The sequence below is a fragment of the Zalophus californianus genome, chromosome 1 (genome assembly GCF_009762305.2).
Source record: "Zalophus californianus isolate mZalCal1 chromosome 1, mZalCal1.pri.v2, whole genome shotgun sequence".
Taxonomy (NCBI): domain Eukaryota; kingdom Metazoa; phylum Chordata; class Mammalia; order Carnivora; family Otariidae; genus Zalophus; species Zalophus californianus.
Window position 1 is genome coordinate 29,962,207 of NC_045595.1, and position 27,422 is coordinate 29,989,628.

At 44.4% G+C, this 27,422-nt stretch overlaps 1 protein-coding gene across 5 annotated transcripts in view; it reads left to right on the forward strand.

Annotated features, from left to right (window-relative positions):
• The window catches only part of PTPRG (protein tyrosine phosphatase receptor type G), a 699,320-nt gene that overhangs the window by 624,825 nt on the left and 47,073 nt on the right, over positions 1 to 27,422 (forward strand). For 2 of the 5 annotated variants that reach the window (XM_027587463.2, XM_027587464.2), the window contains exons 14-16: positions 8,220 to 8,306; positions 20,599 to 20,690; positions 22,444 to 22,518. In XM_027587463.2, coding sequence (XP_027443264.1) covers positions 8,220 to 8,306; positions 20,599 to 20,690; positions 22,444 to 22,518 — 254 coding nt within the window. The remainder of the gene's footprint in view (positions 1 to 8,219; positions 8,307 to 20,598; positions 20,691 to 22,443; positions 22,519 to 27,422) is intronic. The other 3 variants (XM_027587465.2, XM_027587466.2, XM_027587467.2) reach the window with 3 other exon arrangements.

The following is a 27,422-nucleotide window of genomic DNA, read 5'->3' on the forward strand; positions in this document are numbered from 1 at the left end:
GGGGGAGGCAGACGAGTACATAAAATCGAGTATAGCGCATGTTTGGAGGATGAAATCCAAGGGCTTCATCCAGGCCCTGGAGAAGGGGGTGGGATCAGGGAAAGCTCCCTGAAGGGCTGATGCCTCAGCTGGGTCTTGGAGAGCAAGCAGCTGGAAACGAGCAAAGAGGGTGTGCAGGCAAGGGGCTGGAGAGAATCTGGCCAGTTGTAAGCGGGTACCCGTGTTCAGCATTCACTGGAGCAGAGTATGGAGACAGCAAGAGCCAGATCCTGAAGGTCCTGGGTGCCACCTGAAGGGATGTGTACCCTACCCGAAGCATGGTGGAAAGGCACTGCGGAACCACACTGCAGGGAAGGCAAGATGAGAAAGAGGCAGTGCTGTGCAGTGGTGCAGGGGTGGCACAGGCCAGACGCACCCAGCCTGCATTTGGAGCCAGCTCCACGGCTCACGACCCAGGGCCTCAGAGCAGGTGTCATTAGCAGGTGTGCAGTTATTCCCAAAGGGGTGAAAATGGGTACTTGGGCGGTAACAAAACAAGACTGACTTTATATATAAAGCACAGGTATACAGTACACAAATATACAGCATGTTACTGGTGTTAACATTTCACTGGGGGGCAGTGATTAGGAAGCGGTCTATAAAGTCCCCCTGGGAAGTGCACTTGTCCTGATGAGCGCAGGGTGACGTATGGAAATGTTGAATCACTGTATTGTACCCCTGAGATGAATAGAACACTGTATTCTGTTGACTCACTGGAATTAAAATAAAAACTTTTTTAAAAGGCCCCCTAGGAGAGGTGCCGAGGCGGGGAAAGGACAGAGAAACTGGATCTTTGACAAAATGACTCTGCCACCTTCAGCTTCTCTATCTGCAAAACAATTAAGAAATGTGCCCATTGGGCTCCCATGAGGATTAGGTGTGCACTGTGGGAAAGGGTGATCCCAGTCCCTGGCAGGTGGGAAATAAACAACGATAGCGTCAGGGAAAAATCAGATTTTAATTCTGGGTCGTGGTGTGCCTAAAAAGTTGTTCTTTAATAACATCAGATTTGTCCCCTAAATGTAATCCATGTATAGCTGTACATTTTCCAGTCATAGGTCCTTGCTCAAAACATTGCTTGAAAATAGCTTTTGGAAGTTCCTTCTCAAGTTCATTCTTTTGAGTATCAGTAGTGCCAAGTATTTATCCTAGAAATAGCTAAAAGTCACATGTCTGGAGCTAAATATAGTGTAAATGTAGGTGAACCAACTGAGGAGAACCACTTTGGGCCAAAAAAGGAAAGGTTAATGAAATGGGTTCCGGTGATGCTCCCAATGGGCCTAGAGGCAATTCCAGAGGAGCCTATCCCTAAGTAACTAGATTAGAGTCACGACTGACCTACCACCCACCCCACTTTGAAGCCCAGTGGTCTGCCTCATTCACTCAGGAGAGGCTGCATTAGCTTCAGTAGCTGCTGCAGACGCACCCAACACCCTAGTGGCCTCATCACTTGAAGTTTATTTGTCACCTGTGTATGGTCTTGTGGAGCTGGCAGCCCTCTTGCACCTGCAGCGTCTCTTTCTGGGACCTGTGTCCCAGAACATGGCTGCAGCAGGGGTAGAAAAACCAAGGAGGCACCTCGTTTTCAACTGCATGACCCCAAAGTGGAATCCCTCCGTACCTTTCGCTCACCATGGGCCAGAGATGGTCACACAGCCCCCAAGGACACATGCTAAGGTGGAGAGCGCACGGATATTCCTTGAATGGCTGGAAGTATCCTTAAGAATTCAGACCCACTGGCATCATTTAGCAAAGAGTAGATTTCCTTAAAGGAACAACTTTGGAGGTCAGTCATTAGATGATTCTCCTTACTTCACATTTGGCCCAAACTAAAAAGTATGGTAGGGACCTGTTCCCCCCACCCCCCAATTGGAAGATTCGTAGAGGCCCGCTGGGGACTATTTGAGCAGTATGTTTACAGGCAGCAACATGGATCTGTGCAAGAAACTTATTTTTAAAAGAGTATTGGTTAGCTCAGATGTCACAGGTAGGATGTTACAGTTCTTTCTTAAATGCTCCTTGCACGGATCTGCACTGAAGAGCTGTAGGGACCAAAATCCCTAGCCATACTGAAATTGCTGTGAAGCTCGCAAGAAATACTTGCAGAATGTTTTGGAGCCAAGGTTGGGGTTGTAGGGCAGCTAATACAGATAAAATCAATAGTCACGGTTTGTGTTCTTTTGCAAATGGTGCCCCGTGTGCGCCTTTTAAGTATTGTAATCCATATGAACCATGCGATGGTTCAGAGCTATGAGAGTCTACAGAAAGGAGGGAGAAGCAATAAATCGAATCGTTTTCGAAGTGTGCCATCTTGGCCTTACTACTCGGGATGAAACCAAAATGCACCTTTTGAATTACAGTCAGGAAGTGCATTCCAAGAGCTCCAGATCCCCTGTCTTACCAAGACAAGCTGTTTACACGGCACCAATGTGCTGACGTTCCTGAAGACCGCGAGTCGCACAGCTGCTGCCACTCAGAAAGAGGAGGAACATTTTTGGAAGGTTTCTTTCTGATTTGCATAACTTGAGGTAGAGGCTGGGCGAAGAACTCTGCAAGCAGCCCCGTCACCGTGCTTCGGCTTGCAGCTTCTGCATTCACTTGTTCTGTAGCTTAGCTTAGCTACTGTGAGCAAGACGTTAGTGTCCACTGAGAATTGGGACTATTGACAAGTCATTTAAAAAATTTTTGTCCTGGGGGCACCTGGGTGGCTCAGTCGGTTAAGCGGCTGCCTTCAGCTCAGGTCATGATCCCAGGGTCCTGGGATCGAGCCCCGCATCAGGCTCCCTGCTTGGCGGGGAGCCTGCTTCTCCCTCTCCCGCTGCCTGCCTCTCTGTCTACTTGTGCTCTCTCTGTATCTCTCTGCCAAATAAATAAATAAAATCTTTAAAAAAAAATTTTGTCCTGTAATTTGGAGGAAAATTGCTTTAAAGGTAGCTCTTTTCTCTTTGAGCAAAATCGCACGCCTAAAATGAGTTCGTATATCTTAAGGATAGAAAAGATACCTTTTCTTGAATCTTCACCATACTGCGGTGTGCTTAGCAGATGACATTGCCACCTAATCAGCATTTAGATCCTAGGAATTCCTGCCTTTTGCAGATCAGAAAACCAGGGCTTGGTGAAATCAGGTGACATGCCCAAGTCACAGTGTTAATCTTTGGTGGATCCTGGATTTGAACCCAGCCACTTTTTTAATCATTACCTTATTTTGCCTAAATGAGGAGTAGCATGTCTGGAGGCATTTACTTCCTTCCGTGGCCTGTTTTGATAGCATGTTTGTTTAAAAAAATCCTATGGTTTGCATTTGCCAAAATCATGTGGAAGAAAACTTTACAGGACCAACTATAATTTCAAGGGTTTGAGAAACGGAATTAAGTTTTGATGTTGAATCAGATAACCTGTATGTTCTTATTCCGGCTAATCATTGCTATAGTACCTTGATGACAAGCTGAGCTTCTTACTGACCATAATTCTAGCTTGAAGAACTTTCCAGAAACATAGAGCAGCTTTATTTGTTATTTTTTTTAGATTTTATTTAATATTTGGGGCGCCTGGGTGGCTCAGTCATTAAGCGTCTGGCTTCGGCTCGGGTCATGGTCCCAGGGTCCTGGGATCGAGCTCCACGTCAGGCTCCCTGCTCCGCGGGAAGCCTGCTTCTCCCTCTCCCACTCCCCCTGCTCGTGTTCCCTCTCTCGCTGTGTCTCTCTCTGTCAAATAAATAAAAAATGTGTAAAAAAATATTTTATTTATTATTTGACAGAGAGTGAGAGAGCACAAGCAGGGGGAGCAGCAGAGGGAGCAGGCTCGATCCCGGGACCCTGGGTTCATGACCTGAGCTGCAGGTAGCTGCTTTGACCCACTGAGCCACCCAGGTGCCCCCATAGAGCAGCTTTAATTCTAAGCTTCAGACGGCTGAGTTAACTAAGACTCTGGAGCAGAAAACTGGAAACTCTAAGTGGTTACTGTAACATCTGACCCAGGTTTGTTAGTTCGACATTAGGAGGGTTTCACGATCTGATCTGAGAAATGTATGTCCGCCTTCAGCCCATGATCGAGCCATCTGTAAATTCTGTGGCAAATCAGTCAACACCAATTTTGCCTCATAGGCAGAGAGAAAAAAGGTCTCTCTTACTCCCACCTTTATGCTTGGAGAAATTTTGCCATGGGCTGGTGCCTCCTCATTAAGAATGCGATTCACGAAAACCAAGTGAGTTTTGTTGATAATGCAGGGTTAGTTTTTTTTTTGCTTTTTTTTTTTTTTTTTTTTTGCTTCCCTGGACATTTAGTGGGAGACAGCGTAATAAATCGGAGGGGATGCAAACCCCAAGTGTGGGGGGGGATTGTGTTGGTATAATGAGGGCTCCAGAAAACAGATACATGTGAACGTTGAGAGTGGGCATGTGGTGATACCCCCCCTCCTGCTCACGGAGTGACTGAGCACATGTGCCCCCGTGATGCACGGATCCCTCCTGGATTCTCGTGGAAGCAACAAGGACAGAGCTGCCGTGAGCCCGGGCACAGGCTCTCCATACATCTGCTCTAGCGGCCAGTGCTTCCAACTTTACTCTCTGATGACTGCATTCGGCCTAGGTGTTTGTCCCCCTCCGTCCCAGGGAAGTCACAAAGGAGACGGATGCCATTAAGAGTGTTTTCGCCCATGCATGTGGCCGTGAACCATAGCAAAGGGTGAACACTCATCACAATAACCAGTAATTGTTGAATTGATACAAAGCAAACGTTCTATTGAATCCTCCTAGCTGACCTAGGTGGTAGCTAAGAGGTCACGACTGCATCACCTTCTTCTCAAGGGAGGAAACCGCTTCCAGAAGGGGAATGACTTGCCCAGGATCACAGAGCTGGTATGTTTTAGAAGTATTCAAATCTAGGGTTTTATTTTGTTGACCTGAGACCCTTTATGGCTGGCCTGTTTATTCCTTCCTGAGTTGCTTGTTTGTTCAAAGATGTTTTTAAAGCATCTAGCTTATGCCAGGCACGGGCTACTCAGCGAGGAGACCGAGTTCCTGTCTTCAGGCAGCTTGTAGGCTAATGGGGGAGATGAGCAGGTGAAGAAAGGTAATCCCAAATGCAGGTCCAAGACCTGTTTTATTCAGCTGATCTACGGTTTTCAAAAATCTGGTTTGTTTTGAAAATAGGAAGATTTTACTTAAAACCCCAGCTGTCTGGGTTCTCGTGATGAATCGGGTGAGGTGGTAACATTGTTGTCATGTTCTCCTGTGGCATTAGTGGGCTGGATAGAGCTAACCACGGGGACATCTTTTGGGGGTGAGGGGTACCAGCTGGCCAGACTGTCAAGTCTCTGCCCTCCCTGCAGCCCCCCAGCTGGCCCCTGCATTTGGGTTCCCCTGAGTTGCAGTCGTGACTTAGGGAGACTGTGTTCTGGAATGGACTCTGACCACTGCCAGGGTGGGGCGGGGATGAGTCCGAGCCAGGGGAGGCTCCTTGGAGGAGAGGATGTTGAGCTGTGATTTTCACGGAACAGAAAAAAGCCACACATGCTCGGGGCAGAGCTCTGTGTCAGAGCTGACAGCGAGGCACTCGGTCACTGCATGATCAGTTTGCCAGAGGGAAGATGCTGTCAGACTGCCCTTCGTCCATGCACAATAAAGTCTGCTTTTGTGGGTAGAATCAGAATCTTTGCTAGGGGATTCGGCTTGTTCAAAGGCACTGGGTTAGTCCAGCATGCTCTTAGGTGGCTTGTGTGCAGAAGGGAATGGGAACGAAGAGTAGGTTTACATGCTTTACTCAAGTCTAGCAAAATCCAAGTTTCCAACTCGCACTTTGTGGTGGCTTTGTGCGATCACCTTTATCTCTTCTGCAAACAGACTGCTCACAGGACCCCTGGTATTCCAGGCATCAATTTTTTCTTTTAAAACTGGTGATTGCCCATGCCCCTCATCCCTTTCTGGAACCCGTCTCTGTGGCCATATTTCTAGATTTTTTTTTTAATCATTAGGAATAATTTTTACAATTCAACCCTTCAGATCCTGACAATGTGTCAAGCCAGTGGGGAGAGCTAAGGCGCGTTGCATGATGCCAAAATATGGCTTGCCTCGGAGGGCTTGAGTTGATGACATGGTGGTGCTAAGCTGTCTTTGCTCTGAGATGCTAAAAGGCATGGGGGTGGGGAGCCTTCCGAGGTCCCCAGCTGTTCCTTGAGGTGGGCACTGTTTTTCCTTTCTCCCTGCAGCTGTGTGCCGGGGATCTGGGTCAAGTACCAGCTAATGTTGCCGATCCCAGGCAACTTTTCGCTCAATAACCGTTTCCCAAATGGCTACTCGGGGGCTTTTCAGAATTCACAAGAACTGTCAGTTGTTATAGTAACCGGCCCCCTGCTGTCGAGTTGGCCCTGAGATGCCAGTCGAAGCTCTTGGAACAGGCTAACACGTAGTCATTAGACAAAAGCAGGGAGAGATTCGCTGCTGAAGGTTGCCATTTAAACATATTCTGTGATACTTAAAAGAAGGGATTGGTTCTGTTAAGGAGGAAAGAGATGGATACTTTTTTTTTTTTTTTAAAGCAAACTGACTTTTCAGGAAAGGGAAATGCCTATGTTGAGTCTCTGCTACACAACCAACACCTGTCTTTGGATTTCTCACAATTAAGTGCCCTCTCTCCCAGGGTCGATTGTGTCCTATGGGCTTGCTCAGGTGGCCCCCTCAGTTATTCAAGGTATTTTACTGGTTTTATGGCATTTGCTTCTCAGCGAAGTGTTGTCAGTTTACGGGTGGTAGTTTTAAACGCCTGTGATTGTGTGTGAGGAAAAGCTGCGGAGATAGCCGGCTCCGCTCCAAAATTCCCGAAAGAGTAAATCTGGCAGAATTCAGAGTAGGGCTAAGGGTTGAGAAGAAGTCTAAATATTTTAGGAAGCTGCAAATTTCAAGTTTCTATGAAGATTTGCAAAAACACTCCCAACACGCTCGTGATTTCTTCAGATTAATGTTCATCGCTGCACCGAGTACGTTTGTGATATTTTGAGGACAGTTGTTGTAGTTCCAGAAGGTACTCAATAGAGGGAGACAGGGAGTTCTGAATTATAGCACGCTCCCTGCCCCCCACCCTGACCCACACACGCTTTTTAATCATATTCCCCACTTTCGGCTTCTCCAAGTTTTGGTTCCTGTTCCAAGAACTTTTACCCAGTATAGAGGCTAATGATTCTCAAAATAAATGAAAGGTGGTATTAGAAGAGAAACCTAACACTTGAGAATTCAAGGATGTTCATCCCAGAGTAAAAACTACCAGGTAAATCAGAAGCTCTCCAATGTTCTTTGGAATCACACACCTGAATTCAGAGTTCTGAGTGGGGCTCAACAGAACTTCCAATGAAAGAGAACTTTGCTACAAGCGAGTTTGCCTTTGCTGTTCTATCAACAAGAGTTTGGGAAGAATAGGAATCATTCCGGTGTGAAATCCTATATAGCCTAGGTTGTTAGGGGATTAAATGTAATTAAGTAAACACCTTCCAGTGTTCCTGTGGAACAAAAAATAAATGTATCTTTCAAAAGCTAGAAACAAGACTCAAATGCTGCCGTTACTAAGTTTTAAGGGGAAACTGAACATTAGACCTAGTAGATAGTGGTAGACTGCTTCTCTGAGGTGTCTCTCCCACCAGTTCCCCAGTCTGGTTTGTGAATCAGTAAAGTGTCTGGAGATGAGAGGCATGCATGGAGAGAAGACAAAACCCTAATTGGTCTAATGGCACCACATTCACATACAGTTGCGACGGAGGGGAGGTTCCGATGATCTCCAGGATATTCCTCCTTAGTTCTGTTGACTTTAATGGTGTTTTAAATGATCGCATTTGCCAAAGCATCACATCAAAGGTGGAAGGTTAGATATATGAATGGGAAAATCCAATCATGATTGGATTTGTGATATCCCTACCTACCATTAAGACCAGGAGTCATATAGGTTTCCAACCTGTAACAACCGCTTTTAAGAGCAAAGTTCCCATGTGGTATTACTTAACTAAGCACAAAAAAAGCTTGATAAACCCAGTCCCCTTTGTGTGTAGGCTTTCTCTTTTGAAAATGCCCCAAATTGGGACCAGTGATGGGTATGTCTGTGTTAGGTGGGAGGGAGGGCATTCATGTGGAACTCTTGGTGGCCAGTTGAAAGTACTGTCTTCTATACCTGTTCTCTTTTGTTTTTTGTCTGTTTAGAGGGTGTAACAAAATAAAGTCCAAGGGCTCTCCCAGACGTTTCCGTGAAGTGCCTTCTTCTGGGGAGAGAGGAGAGAAGGGGAGCAGGTGAGGGGCGGTCAAGCTTAAGGGGGGGATGCCTCTTTGGCCGGGACTGGCTTGCTGGATTTTTGTTTTGTTGCCCTGGGGATGAAAGTCCTTTAGACAGCACAGTGCTGCCATTTACCTCTCTTACCCCAACTCCCAAAAGTTGAGAATTGCAAATAACCAACACAGCTTGTGGGTAGCTGGTAGCAATGAAAGTATGTCCCACGTGTGCTTGCTTTGCTTTATTTGGCAGTTTTGGGGGGTGTTTTTATTTCTAGAAGGGGACATACTGGAATGTTCTATGTTGATGTGTCTGTATGTCAGTTGCATCCATTATCTTTCCAAAATTTCAGATGTTTGCATGTTTCAGAGCTTTAAAAAAAAAAACAAAAACGCATGCATTAAGCCTTACAAGTGAAAAATATCCTTTAGAAACCTAAATGTATAAATAAGCTAAGGAAGAAGAGTAGGAAAGGAAGAGAGAAGTGAGCAAATGGGGGATATAACGTGTTTTCCCATAAGAGTGGAATTTTTTAAAAATGAAAGCACACTCGTTCTAGATAGCTTGAAGACTGGGAAAAATTATTGTCCTGATGTACAGTAAACCTTTAGAACTCCTGGTCATGTGATCTTAATCACCCCACATGAGCCTCTTGATAATATTTTTATAAGGCTTATCTAGGCAAACTCTACTTAATATTAATGTGGTAATTAATATTTTAATATTGCCAATTAGGATAATTCACTAATATTGTGTTGTGAGTAGTTTCTTATTACTTTCAATGAACCAATTTATAGTATTTACCTTAGAATCTTTACATGAAATGATTTGTCTCCCTTGGTTGAGGATAAGTCAGATTATTGAGATGAAATTTTAGAAACCCATCGACTCTAATCAGGTGTACTTATGAGATCTGAGAAGGTAGAGTACAGGAATTGTGGAAGATGAATGAGAAATTCTATGATCTACCTTCTTTTAAGCTACATGGTGTGGTTTTGGCCTTGTAGGGAAAAGGGGTAACTGCTGACACCGGTAATGTAATGATTCTTTCTAAGATCTTTTTACTTACTGAAGACTTCAGTGTTCTAATCTGTTTCCAAAACTCCAGTGATAAAGACCGAAATAGAATCCCCTCTGTATAGCATTAGATTCCAAGTTCTAATCTTAGAGTACCTTCGACATTATGTAAATGCCTAATATTCATGCCCAGTCTGTTATAAATATGATGTGTTTCTGACTGTAACACTTTAAAAAGTGGATCACCTCAGGGACATCACAGAGATAATGCGCATCTGATGTCTACATTCTCTTCAGACATGATACTATAGCTAGGTGGCCCGTGGTTAACTCTAACTTCTGTTCCTAGCCCCAGATGTGGGAGTGGGCTTATTATAGATGTATTTTAGTTCCTAGGAGGGTGTGTTTTGTTACAAGGTGCTCAGTCTCTCTGGTTTCTTCTCTGCTTCTCAGTGCCGGAAGCTTGGGGGTAGCACAATGACTTTCATTTAGATCTAGAAGTCGAGCACTATCTTGGGAAGCTACAAGTGTTTATAGAATCCACCTGATTATGGATCCCATATTTTACTTTGTTGATAATATAGTAGTAAAGATAGACAGGCCTTGGCTCGGGGAGAGAGGTTCTCACTGCGGCTCTATCTCTTCCTGGTTGTGTGACCTTACACAACTGAACAAAGCCCTCTGAGCCTTGGTGTCCAATGATAGTTCCTTTTCATGGGGTTGTTGCGAAGAGGAAATGAGGGAGTACATGTGAAGTGCTTAGTGTATGTAATATATTTCCCCATCCAAAGGATGGGCAACGGAGACTGAGAAGTTCCTTGACTGGGCTCCCCTCTTGGGTGGCTGAGGTGGGACAGCCCCGTGGCGGTCTGAGTCCGGAGCAGTGCCCCTTCTCCTCACTGCTGGATGGGCTTTGCCAACCAATCCATGATGAAGGGTGGGTCAGATAGAGATCCTGTCCTCCGGGGGCTTGGATCTCCCCTATTCCTTATGCCGGCTGCCCTGCCATACTCTGTTCCTCCAGAGCTTACAGTTTCTCGTTCCTCTTGATAGCTGCGTGTGCCGAAGACCACCAGCCCACTGTCCCCTCTCCTCCCTCCTTCTATATCCCGGGAGCATTGGCAGCAGCCTCTGACCCAGTTCTGTCCTCTGCTGCACTATAAAAAGCCTCCCAGAGAACAGGGGCCCCACCCTCCCCTGCCAGGCTGCAGATGCATCGGGGAAGTGGGGCGTCAGCCTCTCATCTCCTGCCTTGGCCTCTTTCTTCCACTCTCATTTCCTGTCCTGGTCTGCATCCCATCCAAAATGTGGCAGGGAATCAGAAGAGCCCAAAAAGCTACCCGAAGAGCAATCCTCCAGACAGTTACAATAGCTCTTGCAAAGTCTGTGCACATAAACCCGAGGGTGATATCCATTCGCCCATTTGGTCTGACCTCACTTGCCTTGAACCGTCCCCGCGCACAGTGGGAGGAGGAAGCCTGTGCAGTCTGAGGGTGGACAGAACCCTTAAAGCAGACACTGGTTACGGGAAGTGACAGCCAGTTATCCCCCCAGAACAGAGAAGAAAAAAAATAAATAAAAATCAGACCCATGGATTTAATTTTTCCACAAAAAAAGTAGTTGATTTAAGTTTTGAATAGGTAATACTTGACGCAGTTGAAAGTCAAAGAGCTTCATTTTCTGTATCCCCCTCCATCTCATCTGGTCACCTACCCAGCTGACTCCCTCCCTCCTCATAAATAGGTAACCACGACTGCTGGTTTGTTGTCTCTTCTTCCAGACATTGGGGGCGGGTGTGTAAGCAAATAGGAACCTCTACCCCCAGATCTCCTTTTACACAGAACACTGCGTACTCTATCCTACACCTTGCTTGTTTCACTTAATGTGATTTTCCTCTGTGCATCAGTGGTTTCCTCGTGTTTTCCAGAAGCACACTATTCCTTTGTGTGGTTGTCCTGATTTATTTCACCAGTCCTGTATGGCTGTCCTTTTGGTTGTTCCTAGTCTTTTGTTATTACAAGAAGTACCAAGGTGAATAACTTTATGTCATTGCACAAGTGGAGAAGTCTATCTGTAGGATAAAAGTCGGGAAATGGGCTCTGTCAGGAGCGACAAGCATTTGTAATTTTGATGGATGGCACCAAATTGCCCTCCCCGGAGCCATACCCACGGTGGCTTCTCTCAACAACACGTGAGCCCCTGTTTCCCTACACCTTACCCAGCATGGTGTGGTGTCAAGCGGGGGTGATTTTTCCAGCCTCATGGGTGGGGGGAAAAATGGTGTGTTAGTATAGTTGGAATGTGTTGTCTTGTATCATGAGTGAGGCAGAGCATCTTTCATGTTTGTGTCCTTTGTGTTTCTTTTGCTCTAAATTGTTGGTCTTTTGCTCATTTTTCCTTTGCATTGTTGGTCTTTTTCTAATCGAGAGAGATGACTGTCAGCAATCAGGGTTGCAAATATTTTTTCCTAATCTGTGGTTTGTCTCTGAACTCTGTTTCATGCTGTTTCTTCGATTTCATATACTCAGATTTACCCATAAACTTCTTTTTTGGTTTCCAGATTTTGAGTCCTTGTTAGAAAGTCTTTCTCCATTCTGAGATGACTTATTTTAGTACTTTTATGATTTCAAAGTTTAATGTTAAACTCCTAAATCGTTTGGAATTTGACCTGGTTGATAGTGTGATGTCTAAATCAACTTTTCTCTTTCCCGGAGGGTCCCAAGTATTTAAAAAGTACTACCATAGGGCTTTTTAGTGAAAAGACATGTCATACCTTGCTAGATCCTTAAAAGAACACTCTTCCAGCTGAAGGCTGACCGACTTAGCATATTAATGAAATAGTCGCCAAAAAGTGTTTACCAGAACATTGTACGTTACAGATGTTGAATCATGTGTAATGAATAAAACGTGAGTTTACATTTCCCACCTCCTGCCCAAAAGGAGTCAGACCATCCTGTCCCCATGAACTACTTCCATCCGTGGTGGATTGTGTCACTGCCTTGAAACAGTGGCAAGAGGAGAGGTGGAGAGTCCCTTAAGCCTCAGTTCAGAAATTCAGAACATTCCAGGCCAGCGTTCTAAGTGTGGGACAGCTACCTCAAAGCCCCCGACTTCAAGCCTTCTTTTCTGGGTAAAAGCTCGGAGGACTGGGAAGTGCAGTCTAGAGCTCCCTTGCTTAACACCAGCCACGACGTAAAAACCGCCCTGTTCAGGTTCTCGGTCCACTCAAAATGTGGTTTATGAAATGACCACTGCTGTCTTATCTCCTGGAAAGCATTAGCAGTATTTCCGTCATTCCTACGACTCTCCAGGGATTGCTTGGCAAACTTAATATTTAGCATGAAAGTGTATTGTGCTGAAACCACTTAGGTGTATATAATTTAATTTCCTCCCACATTCCTTAGATGCTAATTGCAGGCACTTAGTATCCTCCCATGAAATTCTCGCTGCAGAAATCATGTTTTTGTCACTTGCAGCTGTAACAAGAGTTGAATGGGCCATCTCTCCTGACCATGTGAGACCCAAAATATTTTGAAACCTTTTCTCCTCGTTTAATATACATATCCTCTCTCACACCTCATCCATCTTCATGGTTGGGTACACTTTTCCTCTTTCCTTTTTCCCTTCATCTCCTCCTCACATCTGACAGGCTGTAGTTATCCAAGGTATGACAACCCTGTGTCCCGGGATTTCCAGAATTGCCCTGAGGTGAAATATGCCATTTGATTATTCCCCAAAGTACTTTGATATTTGTCAGATCACATGTGCCTTTTACGGTTTGGAGCATATGAAAATGAGCAGTGCAATTCTGAATTCTTCTTTCTAGGAGATTCCTTCCTGGAAAGATGATACAAGCATAAACTGAGCTGACAAACAGAATCATTTCACATACAGTAAAGGAAACTGAACAGCAAGTGAGTGGTTGCATCTGAAAAAAATCTCAACTCAGAACTTAGAGTGGGCTCTTTTCCAAGTGGGACCCCTAAGTTATTTCAGGCAGACACTCCTCTTTGAGGAAAAGCCCAACAACGGCCCCAGGCTTTTCCTTCTATTGTCTTTGTCACTTCAATTTCTAGAAACATTTTGCCCTAATAAATCAATCCACATCTTTTTAAACACAGCTCTCAATCAGCTTCCTTGAAGGCATGTGAATATCCCCAACTTTCTGTTTATAAGTGGCTCTTATTCATACATGGTTTACTACAACAGATCCATTCACGAAAGTAAATATTAATGTGATTTCTGTACTCAACGGCATGAAAATAAATGGGATTATTAGCAGGCATGGCACTGTAAATTTAGATGAGGGCAGTATATAAATCAGTTAGGATTGCTTAATTAATATGCAGCAGTAGCTTAGCCAACTGCCCGTTCTCGTCTGCAATTAGCATTTTGAGCTGCACACTGCTGACAAACTCCTTGTCACCCTGACATGATTATAAAACCGTTAGGCTTAATTGGAAGATAGTGACTGGGCTTCTGATCCCCACACATTGTTCGGTTATTTTGTCATCCCAGGTTTGTGTAGGACTCTAGGAATGGCGTGGTGATCTGCTCTTCCCTGGGCCCCAGCGGTGGTGATGTGGAGGGCAGTGTTGTAAGAAGCCAGGGATCCAGAATGAGAACAATGGGACCTCTCATCTCTTGTCTAAAGGGATGTACACTTTGACCCAGATGTCTGTGTAACTCAGAAACCTCTGCTCCTGTAAGCAGGGCTGGAAACGCTACCTTTTGAGGACGCTTTTCGATATACAGTGGTCCTAAGTGGAATTCCAGACCTTTCCAATATTCAGTCTTTCAGAACTCAAGATCAGCAGTTTGCTTTTGAAAAGTCTCTATCGCCTCGATTATTCCCAGATTCTTGTTCGAGGGGCAGAAAGAGATGTAAGAAAGAATGAAGATAGCAAAGGTTATCTCTGCAAGTATTTGGGGAAAAAACTGAAGCAACAGAAAGGAAAGTCTTTCTGTAGAACTTGGGTCATTCTGGGTGTTCTTCGTTAAGGGTGTGTCTGATTCCTGGAAGGAGATGGGTAGGGAGAAGGGCAAGTCTAGAGATTTCTTCCTCATCTTCGTTTGCTGCATTTTATTTGAATAGTAAGTCTCTGTAACTTGAGTAATTATTGACACTGATAAAGTACTGTCGGAGCCGCTGCAGTCAGGGAGTGTGTCTGTCTGTCTGTCTGTCTCTCTCATCCAGAGAACCAGTTAAATGCCCCGGGCCTGTCCTGTGCTGGCAGCGTGTGTGCACGCACGCTGTTTGCGGGGGGGCCGGTGCTCGGAGAATCGACACTCATGGCTTGCTGATACTGGTCAATATTTACTGCATCCTGATGACAAGCAGAGAATCCTTGGTTTTTGAAAAAGCCTCTCTCTCTCCAAAATCTCTTCCTTACCTAAAGGAATGAGAAGGTACTTTTAGAAATCTTAGTCCAAGACCAAACGCTCATGACTGTCCACTTAACGTGTCCATGGGCATTTTATAAGCTCGACTGATCCATCCATGCACGAGGCACCGCACAGGCCCAGACCACAGATGTGGGGTTGGGCTTGAGACCGAGGGAGCTGCTCGCAGAATCCATATCAATTTGATGAGCTACTAGAGAGGGTATCACACATTATCCTCTTGACTCCCAGTCAAGCCTTTCCTAAAAGTCTTAAAATTTTCTAAAAATGGATGAATGAATGAAAAGTGATACAGCTAGTGTGTTTGCATTTTGCTACTTGGAACTTTTCGTGAGTTGCATGTCTATCTAATAGGTTGGCCATCTTCAGTCAAGCACCAGAAACACTGGGCTTGGATTTAGGAGCTGTGTTACATGAAAAATGTATACTTTTAAACGGTTGACTGTCAATTCAGTGCAGAGAGGCGGTTTTTCTATGAGAGGCACGTAAGGAGTGCAGCCAACTAAGGGACCAGCAAATGCACATCTCCCTTTTTGTTTGCATTCTGGTCCCCGTATCCCTTGAGTTGGAACTGAAGAAAAATTACCTCGTGCCCACTGGGGTGTCTTTCTTGCTGCTATCTAGAAGCATTCAGTGAGTGTCTGATATAACTCTATCTTGATATTTCTTCACGGGGATGAGTTTGAGAGAGCCGTCTGACTCTGTTTTTCAGTTTTGTTCAAGTGGCAGGACACTTGGAATAAGTACATCAGAACATCCATGAACTACTTAATAAATAAATACAGATTCAATTCCATGACACAAACCAAAATTTAATTGGCTGGCAGATAAGCAGAGCAGTCCACAGCGTAAAGAGTCACTTTAGGAGGAAAAACTTTCACTTGAGGAATCTGCGATCTGAGAAGATATTTCTCCAATATGGGTAGCAGAACACGATGCTCCAACTTCAGGAAATGCCATCCTCTTTCTGAGAACTTAGGTTCCAACAGAAACAGAGCGGAAGACCTTTCAAATTCTTATTTAAGTATGTGAGATGCAGTTTATTTTTTCCTGTATTTGAGAGGATTATGTTAACATCCTTGAATTCTCAGCTACAGTTTTTTTTTATCCCATCTGGGACCCTCTAAATTCTAGATGCTTGCTTTTATGGTCACTTTTAATGGTATGTGCCATCTGAGACTGTTTTATTTCTTCAGTGGCTTTCTTAGAGTACTGAAGACTCTCTGGAACCATTTTCCCTGTATCACTGTGCTTCTTAACCAGGGACAGTACACACCAGCATCCTCGGGGGAGTTTTTCCAGATGACACAGGCCTGTTCCTCCACCCTGGAACTGCTCAGCTGCAGTCACTAGGAGTGGGGCTCCTCCAGCATGGGTGTTTTAAAAGCTCCCCAGACCAAAGAGATACATATGTACTGCTCATTGATAACCACTGCTTGACTGAAACCCTATTGGCGTGTGCGCGTGTGCATGTGTGTGTGTGTGTGTGTGTGAGAGAGAGAGAGAGAGAGAGAGAGAGAGAGAGACTGACTGACTTCAGGACCCTCCAAAACCTAATTTGGATCATGACTAAGCCAGTCAGGGTCATTGGAAAAAACTTACCTGTTCTCAGTTCCTTAGGGGAGACATATGGGTGGCGACAGCAAGGAAGGGAAGGAAAAGGGGGGAAAGGGAAGAATATAAAATATATGGTGGAGATCTAGCAGACTATAATTAGTAATTAAACTTGTAAATGTATTTTTCATTCCCAACGTGGTCCACTTCATTGTTTTCCTTCCCTTTTTAAGGTATTTGCTAAACAAATGTTCATTGTGAAGTAATGATAATTTTAGAAAATGACCCTTTATGATCCAGAATCTGTTTCTTTCTTTCAAGGAGGCATTTTTAGAATAAGTTGGTTGAAAGAGAATCGGACCTAGACAGAAATTTGAAATTGTATGCACAGGGACCTGCTTGAGCATTTTCAGAAATTCTGTCTCCATTCTCCTGAGCTCAAAATGAGAGACAGCACTACCTCTTCCAACACATCACAGTGGAAACATTTAGAGGCATGAAAACTTGTTTTTCCTTTTCCCTCATTTTCAAAATCCCTGACTTGTTTATCCCTGGACACTGCCGAAGGCCAAAGACAATCTCTCGTGGGACTTCTCTGAAAGGAGTGAGTTCAGACCCAATGTCATGTGGCATTGACCCTGGACCAGCTGATTTTCTTAGGTATTAAACCCACAATGTCTAATTTGCACACAAAAGAGTTCACCTCAGTGTGGTCAATGGTGTTGAAAAGTGGACACCAAACTAGCACCTGGATCAGTCCCTCACTCAAAGCAGACCTCCAGGGGCACCTGGGTGGTTCAGTTGGGTAAGCGTCTGCCTTTGGCTTAGGTCATGATCTCAGGGTCCTAGGATCGAGTCCCGCAGCGGGCTCCCTGCTCAGGGGGAAGCCTGCTTCTCCCTCTCCCTCTGCTGCCCCCCCCCCTTGTGCTCTCTCTTTTCTCTCAAATAAATAAATAAAATCTTAAAAAAAAAAAGCAGACCTCTAGTAATTAGTGATTAAAGGGCTAAATATCTAACCATGTGACACATCCATAAAATCGGGAGGAAGCTAGCATTAATGAGTATGTCAGTTCCTGTTTGTTATAAGGGAGTTAGGTACAGTATGATTTAATTTTGTTACAAACACAACAGAAAACAGCCTGTCCATGTGTCTGTATGTGGGTGGATCTCCTTGCTCCATTTTTGCTGCCCTGTCCCCCCGACTCATCACATGGCAGCCAGAATGAGCGTTTTGAAGGAGATGAGTCTGACTGTGCCCCTCCACTGATTAAAGCCCTTGGTTGGCTTTCCATTTTCCGTAAATACCAGGGAAACTTGTGGCCTTGGAGCTGCCATGATCTGGCTCTTGGCCACCCCTCCCCCCTTGCCTCCTGCCGCCCTTCCCTGCTTTACCTCTCGCTTCCTTTCAGTTCCTCCAGCATGCAAGCTCACTCTGCTCTTGAATGAGTTGCTTGACCTGCCTAGAGTGGTCTTCCCCGACACCTGCCCATGGCTAATCCCCTTCAGCCAGGTCTCTGCTCTGGTGGCAACCTCAGCCCGTCTTACTTTCTTCATAGCCCTTGACTATTTGAAATCACTGGTTGACTTGTTTATTGCAGATCTTCACCCAGAGAAGCACCTTGTCTGTCTTGTTGGTCAGACCGCTCTGGCCCCTCATCACCGATGATTGAGGGACAATAATAAAAGAGGAAAAGCATGGAAGAATATACCCCCAAAATGTTAACAGTAATGATCACTAGGTAGAGGATTTGGAGTAACTTTAATTGATTGCTTTTCCTTTTCGTTCATGTGTATTTCCTAATTTTTCTGTTGCCATCGTATATTATGTTATGTAATTCGCATGCTTAGCCAGGCTTAAGGAAGTGGCTTTAAAGCTTCTAAGCAATTGTAGAGGGAAGGCATTATCTGCACGCTCCATGCTGAGCAGTGGGTGCTGAGTCCTTATTCTAAGGGAAGATATTTCCCCAAAGTTCTATAGGTAGTTGCCCACCTGAGTCCTCATGTGGGAGGAAAGTAGGTGTGACATGCACCAGGGTACAGATGTGGAGAGCTGTGTGTCTCCTGGATTTCTGACCTTCATCCGCGCTGGTGCGCTTTTCTCTGACAATCACAGGGTTATTTTGCTCCAGGGAAAATCCATTATAAACAGCAACACATGGGGCACTGGGGTGTGATGTGCTTCGGTACACACTGCCTTTTTTTTTTTTTTTTTTTTTTGTCCCCGAAGAGAATGCAGAGCCGTTAGCTCCACATGTAACAGTGAGTGAACAGCCTGCCTGCCTTCTTCCAGAAAAAGAATCGACAATATAGTTTATCCTTTCAGAGTCATCTGTCTTGAGCAATGCCTTGGCCAATAGCAACTCTTTGTACTAATAGCTTTATATATTAGAAATTTAACAGGTATAGTAATTATGTCTTAAAACAGGAGACTCATTTGTTGTGTGTGTGTGTGTGTGTGTGTGTGTGTGTGTGTGTGTGTTTCCAATTAGTTCGAGTCTGACCTGATGAATTGCATGTCATTTCAGTGTTACAGAGCACTTCTTTGGGCTAGTAAGTTCTTGAATGGTCCGGTTTCTCAACAAAGGCAGGTTTTCCCTAGCTATGACACTGGGCGGTTAAGGTTTTACCTCATTTGTGAAGTCTGTCACCTGTGTTTTAACTTGAATGCTACTTTCTGGAAATCTGTGCAAATTTGAGGAAGAGAGGAATCCAAGATTAGAAAAACTTGATGACTGATTTAGAAACAGAAAGAAGCTACTCCCTCAGACAAGTAAATCGTGTGTGTGTGTGTGTGTGTGTGTGTGTGTGTGTTTTCGCATGGATTTCCATCATTTTCACATTCAGTAGAAGATCTGGTTATTACCAGAGCCCTAAAACATTTTGTGCATTTCATATCCATGTAGCTTAAGTCAGACTGACTGACGTTCTTTCCAAATTTAGGTAAAGGCAGCTAACGATGAGTGATGAAAACTTGTTTTATTATTTATATTACCAATGCCAGGCATTTGTAGGGGGAAAAAATCATTTTCAGCCCTCTGCAAGAGCAGTCCTGCAAGACGTGTGCCGAGTAGGAGTGACTTATGTTCAGAACCCCCTAATGGCATGGAGCAGCAGTCCAGATTGCTTCTAGAACAGTGCCCAAATGTACAATCGGTTAGAGCTGCTTCCCGTCTGGAAACAGGCACTGCTTAAAGAAAAATGCCGTGCCCAGCAGAATCATCCCAGGATACTTTGGATTCAAAGAGCAAAGACAACTCTGAAGAAAAGTTGACTTACTCTAGTGGTTGGAATGCAGCCCCCAGGAACAGTAAAGCTGCAGTGTGTGTAATCGGGGCTTGGTGTGAGGCGCCAGAGGAGCGGGCTGGATCCCAGGGACACCGAGCACCAGAAGGATGCCGCCTGCTTGGCTCACAGCCCCAGCAGTAGGGCCAGCTATTGTGAAGCCCCTCCGCCAGACGAACAGGGACCCTTCTCTGGTCACAATAGCCATTCACGCTGAGCAGCCTCATTAAATATTCAGCCTGTGCTTCCGGCAGCTCATTAGGGCCGCAATGAGCAGTGACGTGGATGCTGGAAAGCCGAGGGCCGGCCAGCATCAGTAGGCAGAGGCTGAGTGAGCTGCTGATGGCTTTTCTGTGAACTGCCTGTCCTATGATGACCAGTGTTTGCTCCCTGCTTTGCCTGAAGTCCAGGTAAAATAACACAACAGGCAGGGGACACCTGCGAGCTCTAGGTTCTTACCTCTGATGTGGTTTGGCCAGGGCCTTGGATTTTGAGGGCTTGCCCCCTTCAAGCCCTCTGACCCTCTCAGAGAGCTGTCTGTAGCTTCGGGGGCCTTTGCTGAGCACTAACAATGTGGTGCTATTGTGTACTTGGGGCTCTTTGATGACTGCATTTGGGAGGGTTAGAGGTGTGGTTTCGAACTTGGTGCTGGAGGTTTAGAAGATCAAATTACTCTTTTGTAACAGGTCAAATTTAGAAATATTGTGTGGGGGGGGGGCTCATCCTAACGGTTTGTGCACCAAGTTTTGCTCCGTTGATGCCAAGTGTTGGTGGATTTGAGCGGTTTACGAGTAAGCTTTTCCCTTTTGACTATCAGGAGATGGTATATGGTACAATAAAAACCAAAAGTAAATATTCTTCAGCTCTTGGGGAGTCTTCCGATAGATGGAATGTTGTCCTTCTTAAATCTTGTTACTTTTCCATAGGCTTGCACTCAGTGCTATGTGGTATTTAAAGCTGGTAAAATCTGTGAAGGAAGAATTGAAAAAAAAAAAAAGACCTCAAAGTGTATTTCTCTGGTCTCACCGTTGGCATGTTTTTCTCTTTCCTACCCAGAAAATGTTTTCAGACAGCTCATTTCTACGTGGAAGATAGCAGTTCCCCTCGGGTGGTCCCCAATGAAAGTATCCCTGTGATTCCTATTCCGGGTAAGTAAGACACACTCTTCTTTCCAATGGGCTAATTGTTTTTCTCTTTTGTTTGCACTTTTGTGTGACAGCCGTGACAAAATATTATTTTCCTAGCCTTTGAAAGCTTGCCCTAAGAGATCCTTCACTGAGGGGGATTTAATGAAATCTTTGCTCCTTTACATATCTGCAGTGTCATAAAGTCCTCTTCAAGAGGAACAAACAGCTATGAGTTTATACAGGGTAGACTCACATGCAGGGAGGGGAGGTAACAGTAGACAAAAGGGAAAGCACAGATATTTGCAATCCACTTGGACCAGGTTTCATTTTGATAGGCAACTTGGCGCTTACTTTTTTTTTAATCGCAATTTGTGATATGGTTTTCTCGCATTTTCTCCTAAGATTCCTTCCTCTGCAAATACTTTATCTTAACGTTGGAAGTTTTGCTTCTTAGGATTTTGTGGGCAAGTCTAGGGATACACTCTTGGTCCAGGGCAATGGAATATTTCATTGGTCCTCAGGTAGAAAAGATGAAACCCTCAGTTGGTGTTAGGGGTAGGGACTGGTGGGAGACACTCTAGTGAATCCTAGCAAATACCATAAACAGTAAGAAGTGCAGCAGCTGGTTGGTCGTAGTAGGTGGGACGTGGGAATTGAAGATGGTCCCACCATGTGTATTTGGCATCCCTTCCTTTTTGCCAGATTTGAACTTGCTTCCTCTGGGTTTATGTACTGGTAAATATCTATCTTTAGATATCTCTGACATCCATCCTCCTGCCATTAATTATCTTTCTGTAAACAGAGGCACTACTTTCCTCTAGCGGTGCATCCCACACACCTGCAGCTCCCCTCATTCTCCACAAAGGTCTTCCCCGTCTGATATACCATGTATTGTCCTTGTTGGCTTATTGTCTCCTTCTCCTCCAATGAGAGCCTCATAAAGGCAAGTGGGTGTCTCCTTAGTGCTAGAATAATACCCGGCACATAATGAGCATTTTTAATTCTCTGAATAAATGAATTCATGTCAGCAAACCTTTCTTAAAGTTCTTCAGAGGCTCTATCTGTGAAGCTCAGAGGTTACAGTCGTTCTCCTGGTGCCATGGAATGCTTCTATTGTTTAAAAACCTTCACAAGGAGCACCTGCGTGGCTCAGTCGGTTAAGCATCTGCCTTCCGGCTCAGGTCATGATCCTGAGGTCCTGGGATCAAACCCCACATCGGGCTCCCTGTTCAGCAGGGAGCCTGCTTCTCCCTCTCCATCTGCCTGCCACTCCCCCTTGTGAGCACACGCTCTGTCAAATAAATAAAACATTAAAAAAAACCTTCACTAGGTGCAGTTATGGTAGGGGAGTTAATTGAACCTTTATGTGTCGGTATATGTGAAGTCACCTTTGTGTGTCGGTATATGTAAGTCATTAGGTATTGCTGGAGTTGACCATGTTTTCTCCATTCTGGTCACCTTCTCTCACGAAAGCTTGTCACACAGAAACAAGAGGGGTAGCAGAAAAGTCTCTGGGTAAGTTCCCACTGGATCATTTCATGGCTACTAACCCATTCCCAGACAGACGGGATAGGTTTTGTGTTCCCCTCCATTCTTCTTCGCTGACCCTCACCCTTGAGTCTTGGTAGAGGAAATTGCACTCCTGCCTTTGAGAGGAGAGGAAGCAGACAGGAATCCTCAGTCTTCCACTTGCATGAAATAAGTAGTTTTGTCCAATCTGCAGGATTCATGCGCTAGCACGTGTGTATAATCATTTTCCTCTTGCATCACCTAGAATATGTGTTGACCTCTGGAAAATGCCTAGGAGCTTCTCTCTCCTCTGAACTGAGTCATCTGACAGACACAGCTGGTGGGTACCTGTACAGCTGAAGTCCATTCTATAAGGTTAAATGGTGAGGTACTTCTTGGGCTGTCTTTCAATTTTTATTTTCTTTTCCCACGGGATAGGGAATCAGAAAACCTAGGATCTCGCCCTGCCTCTGCCGTGAAACCTTTGGCCAATGCCTTGACCTCCCTGAGCCTGAGTTCCCAGAATCTGTAAAGTGAATAGGATGCTTGATCTACCTGCACTTGAGGCAGTGTTAAAACTCCGATGAGATGTTATATGTAAAAGCATTTTGGAAACTCTAAGCCAGTTGTTGAAGCGTTCCCTCCCAAATCATATTATTCATCCCAGTACCTGTGGAGAGCGAGCGTTTGCCTGGTACTCAGGTTAAGATTGTCCCGCACACTGAACCGCATTCACTGGGTGTGGCCCACCACGCCTTGCTCTTTGCCTTGGACTTGAGGATTTTCAGTTCACTAGAATCCTCAGAAAATGCCAATCCATTGTTCCTGCCTTGCTGCACCTCTGGGTAGGTGTTTCAGACCAGAAAGGCTTTTTGAGTGTTTTCTCCCTCATTTCCCAGCTACCTGTTTAATCACCAAGGTAAATACAGTAGTCCTCCCCACCCACCCCCCTTCGCCGTGAGGCATATGTTCTGTCACCCCCAGTGGATGCCTGGAACTGCAGGTCTTATCAAACCCTATGTATACTGTTTTCTCCTATACGTACATACCTGTGAGAAAGTTGAATTTATAAATCAGGCACACTAAGAGATTCACAATAATAACTAATACTAAAAGAGAAGAATTATAACCACGTATTGTAATAAAAGTTACGTGGTCCCTCTCTCAAAATATCTTATTGTACTGTCCTCACCGTTCTTGTGATGGTGCGAGAAGATAAAATGCCTGTGGGATGGGCTGCAGTGAGGGGAGTGACGTAGGCTTGGTGACGTAGCATTCGGCTACGATTGTCCTTCTGACGGTACATCAGGAGGAGGAGGGGGATCACCTGCATCTGGACCGCAGCTGCAGGTACCTAAAACCCCGGATGAGGGGGACTACTGTACTCACAACCCAAGGGCGTTTATTGAAACATGAGTTTTTCCTAATTCGTACTCGCTGGTGGTGTAAGTACATGGAAAGATAATTGCTTCAGATTCTCACTGACTGAGAAATCCATGGTGGTCAGTTGTCCCTCGCTGGACATAGTAAACGCAGCCTTGAGCTGTAACGCAGCTGTGGAAATGAAATAGTTGGAATGGGGTAGTGCAGTGTGACAGTAAAGGACGAGAGGAACCAAGAGTGAGGCCACTCTTTCTCTGTTTTCCCAGATGGCACAGCCTTCGTGGTGGGGGAGCGGGGGATGCCAAGACCAATCAACTCATTCACCCTTAACTGGGAAGAAGTTACTCTCCATGACCTTTCTTTGCAGATTTTTCAGTTTCATCCCATTCTCTCCCGTTTTCTGAAACAAAACCCCCACTGACCTGTTTGATAGTCCCATTTGTAAAATATTTTGCAATTTATGATGCACTTCAACGATCCGTTATTCTCTTTATTCTTACGGTTTCTTCTGGTTATTAGCATCCAACTATGTCATGCGTAAGAAATAAATTTTTAATAAATTCGGGGGTTATTTTCACTCTGGTAAAGCTTTCAACCTAACTTTTCCTTAGTGGAGACCTCCTTGGGATCCTTCTGAATGATTTACCCGAGGAATTATCTCGTTGTTCTTATTTCCAAAAATAGTAGGATATTTACAGAATTCATATGAAGTACTTGTTCTACCCGCTAGACCTCAGTTACATATTTTTTTAAGATTTTTATTTATTTTTGTGAGAGAGCGTGCGCGTGCATGAGCACACAGGCAGGGGTGGGAAGGGAGGAGCAGAGAAAGAAGCAGGCTTCCCACTGAGCCGGGGAGCCCGATGCGGGACTCCATCCCAGGACCCCGGGATCATGACCTGAGCCAAAGGCAGACACTTAACCGACTAAGGCACCCGGGCACCCAAACTCAGTTATATATTTTATCCTTGTTCAAAACCTAGTAACAGGGCTACTGGGCCTCCAGTTTATCAACCTTTATCACTTGAACTCCTTATTTCCTATAACTGATTGTTTAAAAAAGGATATTTCCAGACAACCACTCTGGTAAACTGAACCATTATACTGGTTAAAAATGTTATGGATGCAACAGGGTAAGATCGAAAACTCAGGCACCAAACTGTTATAAAATAGAGCTTCTAGGTCATCACTAGAATGTGCAATAAGCTCTGTTCCTAGGACTTCCTTTACATTTAACCTTGTTTTTAGAAAACATCATCATGCAAATGTATTGAACGTTTACTGATGACATGGTTTATTTTCACTAGTCAGCCTTGTGGAGACAGGTGCAGTGGACAGCCTCATCTTAATAGCTGCAGAAACTGAGGCTCAGAGACCCTATTAATTCGCCTAAGCTGATTGGAAGGGTGGAGCTACCATTGGAATTGTGTGTGTGGCTTCAAAGCACAGATGCGTTGAAATGGCTCTGTCATCCCTTGGCATGCTCTTCTGACAGTTCTGGTATCTCAGGACTTCAAGCTCCTCATCTGGATATTCATTAAGTCAAGGCATTTCAAATACATGTGAATATCCCCTGTAGTTTGCCCCCCCCCCCCCCCGCGCCCGCCACGGAGTTCTTGATGATGATCTTCTACCAATACTGACCTTTTGCCTCTCTGCTGAATTCTCCTACAGCCCCTCTGAATAGTTTCGTTATTCTTTTGAAGTTCCTTCCTTATCAAAAACTCATCTCTAATTCTGTTCCCTGGTCCCTTTTATTCCCTTACTTTCTAAGAAAAGGACTCTCCACCCACCTATACTTCCATTCCCTGTGCAAAAATAGGCCTACGTGATTTAAATGACCTAGGGAGAAATTTATAAATACGTTGAAACTAAGTATTATAAAATAGGCAATGGTTAAGGAGAGCTTTGCTAATTGATCACTCATCCCTTGGAGATAGCCATTTAGTAATTTTACTTAACTGAATTGAAATTCAGGAGTTCAGAATCTTCAGTATGTTCTCCTGATTTAACATAGCAAAGACAGTCTTGTCAGAATGAAGACTTTTTTTTTCCCTGCTTTCACCTACACTTAGTAAAATGTGGAAATGCTAGATAATGTGAATATGATGGCTGAGGTTGGTTAGCCACATTAGAAAGAACTCTTCTTTGGATGCAAGAGTATTTATCCAAAGTGAAAGAAATTAAAGAAGTGCTTTTGAAGTTAGGTTCCAATCTCTATAGAAGTGATATTAATTCTTTAATCAGGAAAATTTGGAATTAGAGTGCCTGCTCCATATATGGGAACAGTGGTTAGGTGGTTGGTTGGTTTGCCAGGCAAGCTGAACTCTGACTTGTGCAGGAGAATGAAAGGGGTTTGACTCTTAATATTTTTCACTAAAGGTTTTTCAGAATCGAATGTTCCATGGTTATGGGTTCTCCATTGTTAACCCTGGGAGGGTAAAGCATAATTGAATGCATGCAGTAACTTAGCGATCAGTCCCCTTGTAATGCTTTCTAAGTAATAATTCTGTGACATTTTTAAGATAATTGAAGTGGTCACACAGTTCCTTTAAGATCCATATTATTAACATCTGCAAGTACTTTTAAAAATCTAGACTTTCCAATCAGGAGATACTCATTTTAAAGTACAAACTTCAATAGTGTTTTCATTGCAGTTACCGAAGCATTACGTACATACATCATCTACAGACTATTTTCACTGCATTATAGTATTCTTTCAGACTTTAATGATATTCCAGCTTTTTAAAATCAAAACTTAGCTCATGAAATTAACCTGATTATTGAATGTGTTGTGTGGGCTTTGCCAAATGTGCATATTGTCAGGCACAAATGTCCTTAGAAATGCTTTTTTGTGGAAATTAGAGGATCTAACTTGCTAATAAGAGCGTTACAAAACAAAATGTTGCTGTTAACCAGTAGCTTGGAAATCCAGAAATGATTCATGCCTTTCCAGCAGTTAAAATACATCTTAATAATTTGAAGGTCACTGGCTTCAGCAGGGTGCCAGCCTATAAAGGGGTTTTAAACATGCAGTTTAAAACCCTTGGGATTAAACCAACCTTGTTGGCATATTTTATTTATACAGAGATTATCTCCAAAGGAGATTCATTGGTCTTTTGACTATAATGAAGCCTTTTCTTTATTGACTTCATTGTGTCATAAATGAAAAGAGATTTCTTTTTATGGCAGGAAATAAAATGTTCCAATCTCCACAACACTCCTTGCCTCCGAAGAGTCTGATTTAGACAAAAATCTATTTGTTGTGCCCTAACGCGGAAACTAAAATCCCAATAATGTTCTTTTATTTCATGTTTGCTTTATCTTCCTAAGTGGACACAGAGGTATTACCAAGTGCAGAGAGAGGTCTGAAATTGGCCTCTGGGAGCTGAACAGGCAGGCAAGAAGGGACTGAGTTCCTGAAATCCAGGTCTGTCCACTAGAGGGGTGGTAAACAGCCCAGCTGTGGGACTTGGGGGAGCAGGGAGTGTAAGGTCTGAGCAGGAGGGACTTGACCCAGGGACTGTGTTGGGGCTTTATAGGTTCCCCCTGCAGAGAGACAGAATTGGCTGGGATTTGGCATAGGGTTGTGGGAACTGCTATGGGTTAAAGGAACTTCACAGAGATGGGTGGCACAGTGGGTGACTTAAGGCCCTCTGGAATGGTAATGGTAATTCTATATGTACCCGTACCCTGCCGGTACGGGTATTTTCTTAAATGGACGTTAAGCCAGTCAACCCCAGCACTAAGTGTCTTGGCAAGAAGGTAAACACTACAACACTTGATTTTACCTGGCATAATCAACGTGATCAGAATACCAGTGTGAATTTTCCAGGTTGACTGAAGCTTACTGTTAAAGCT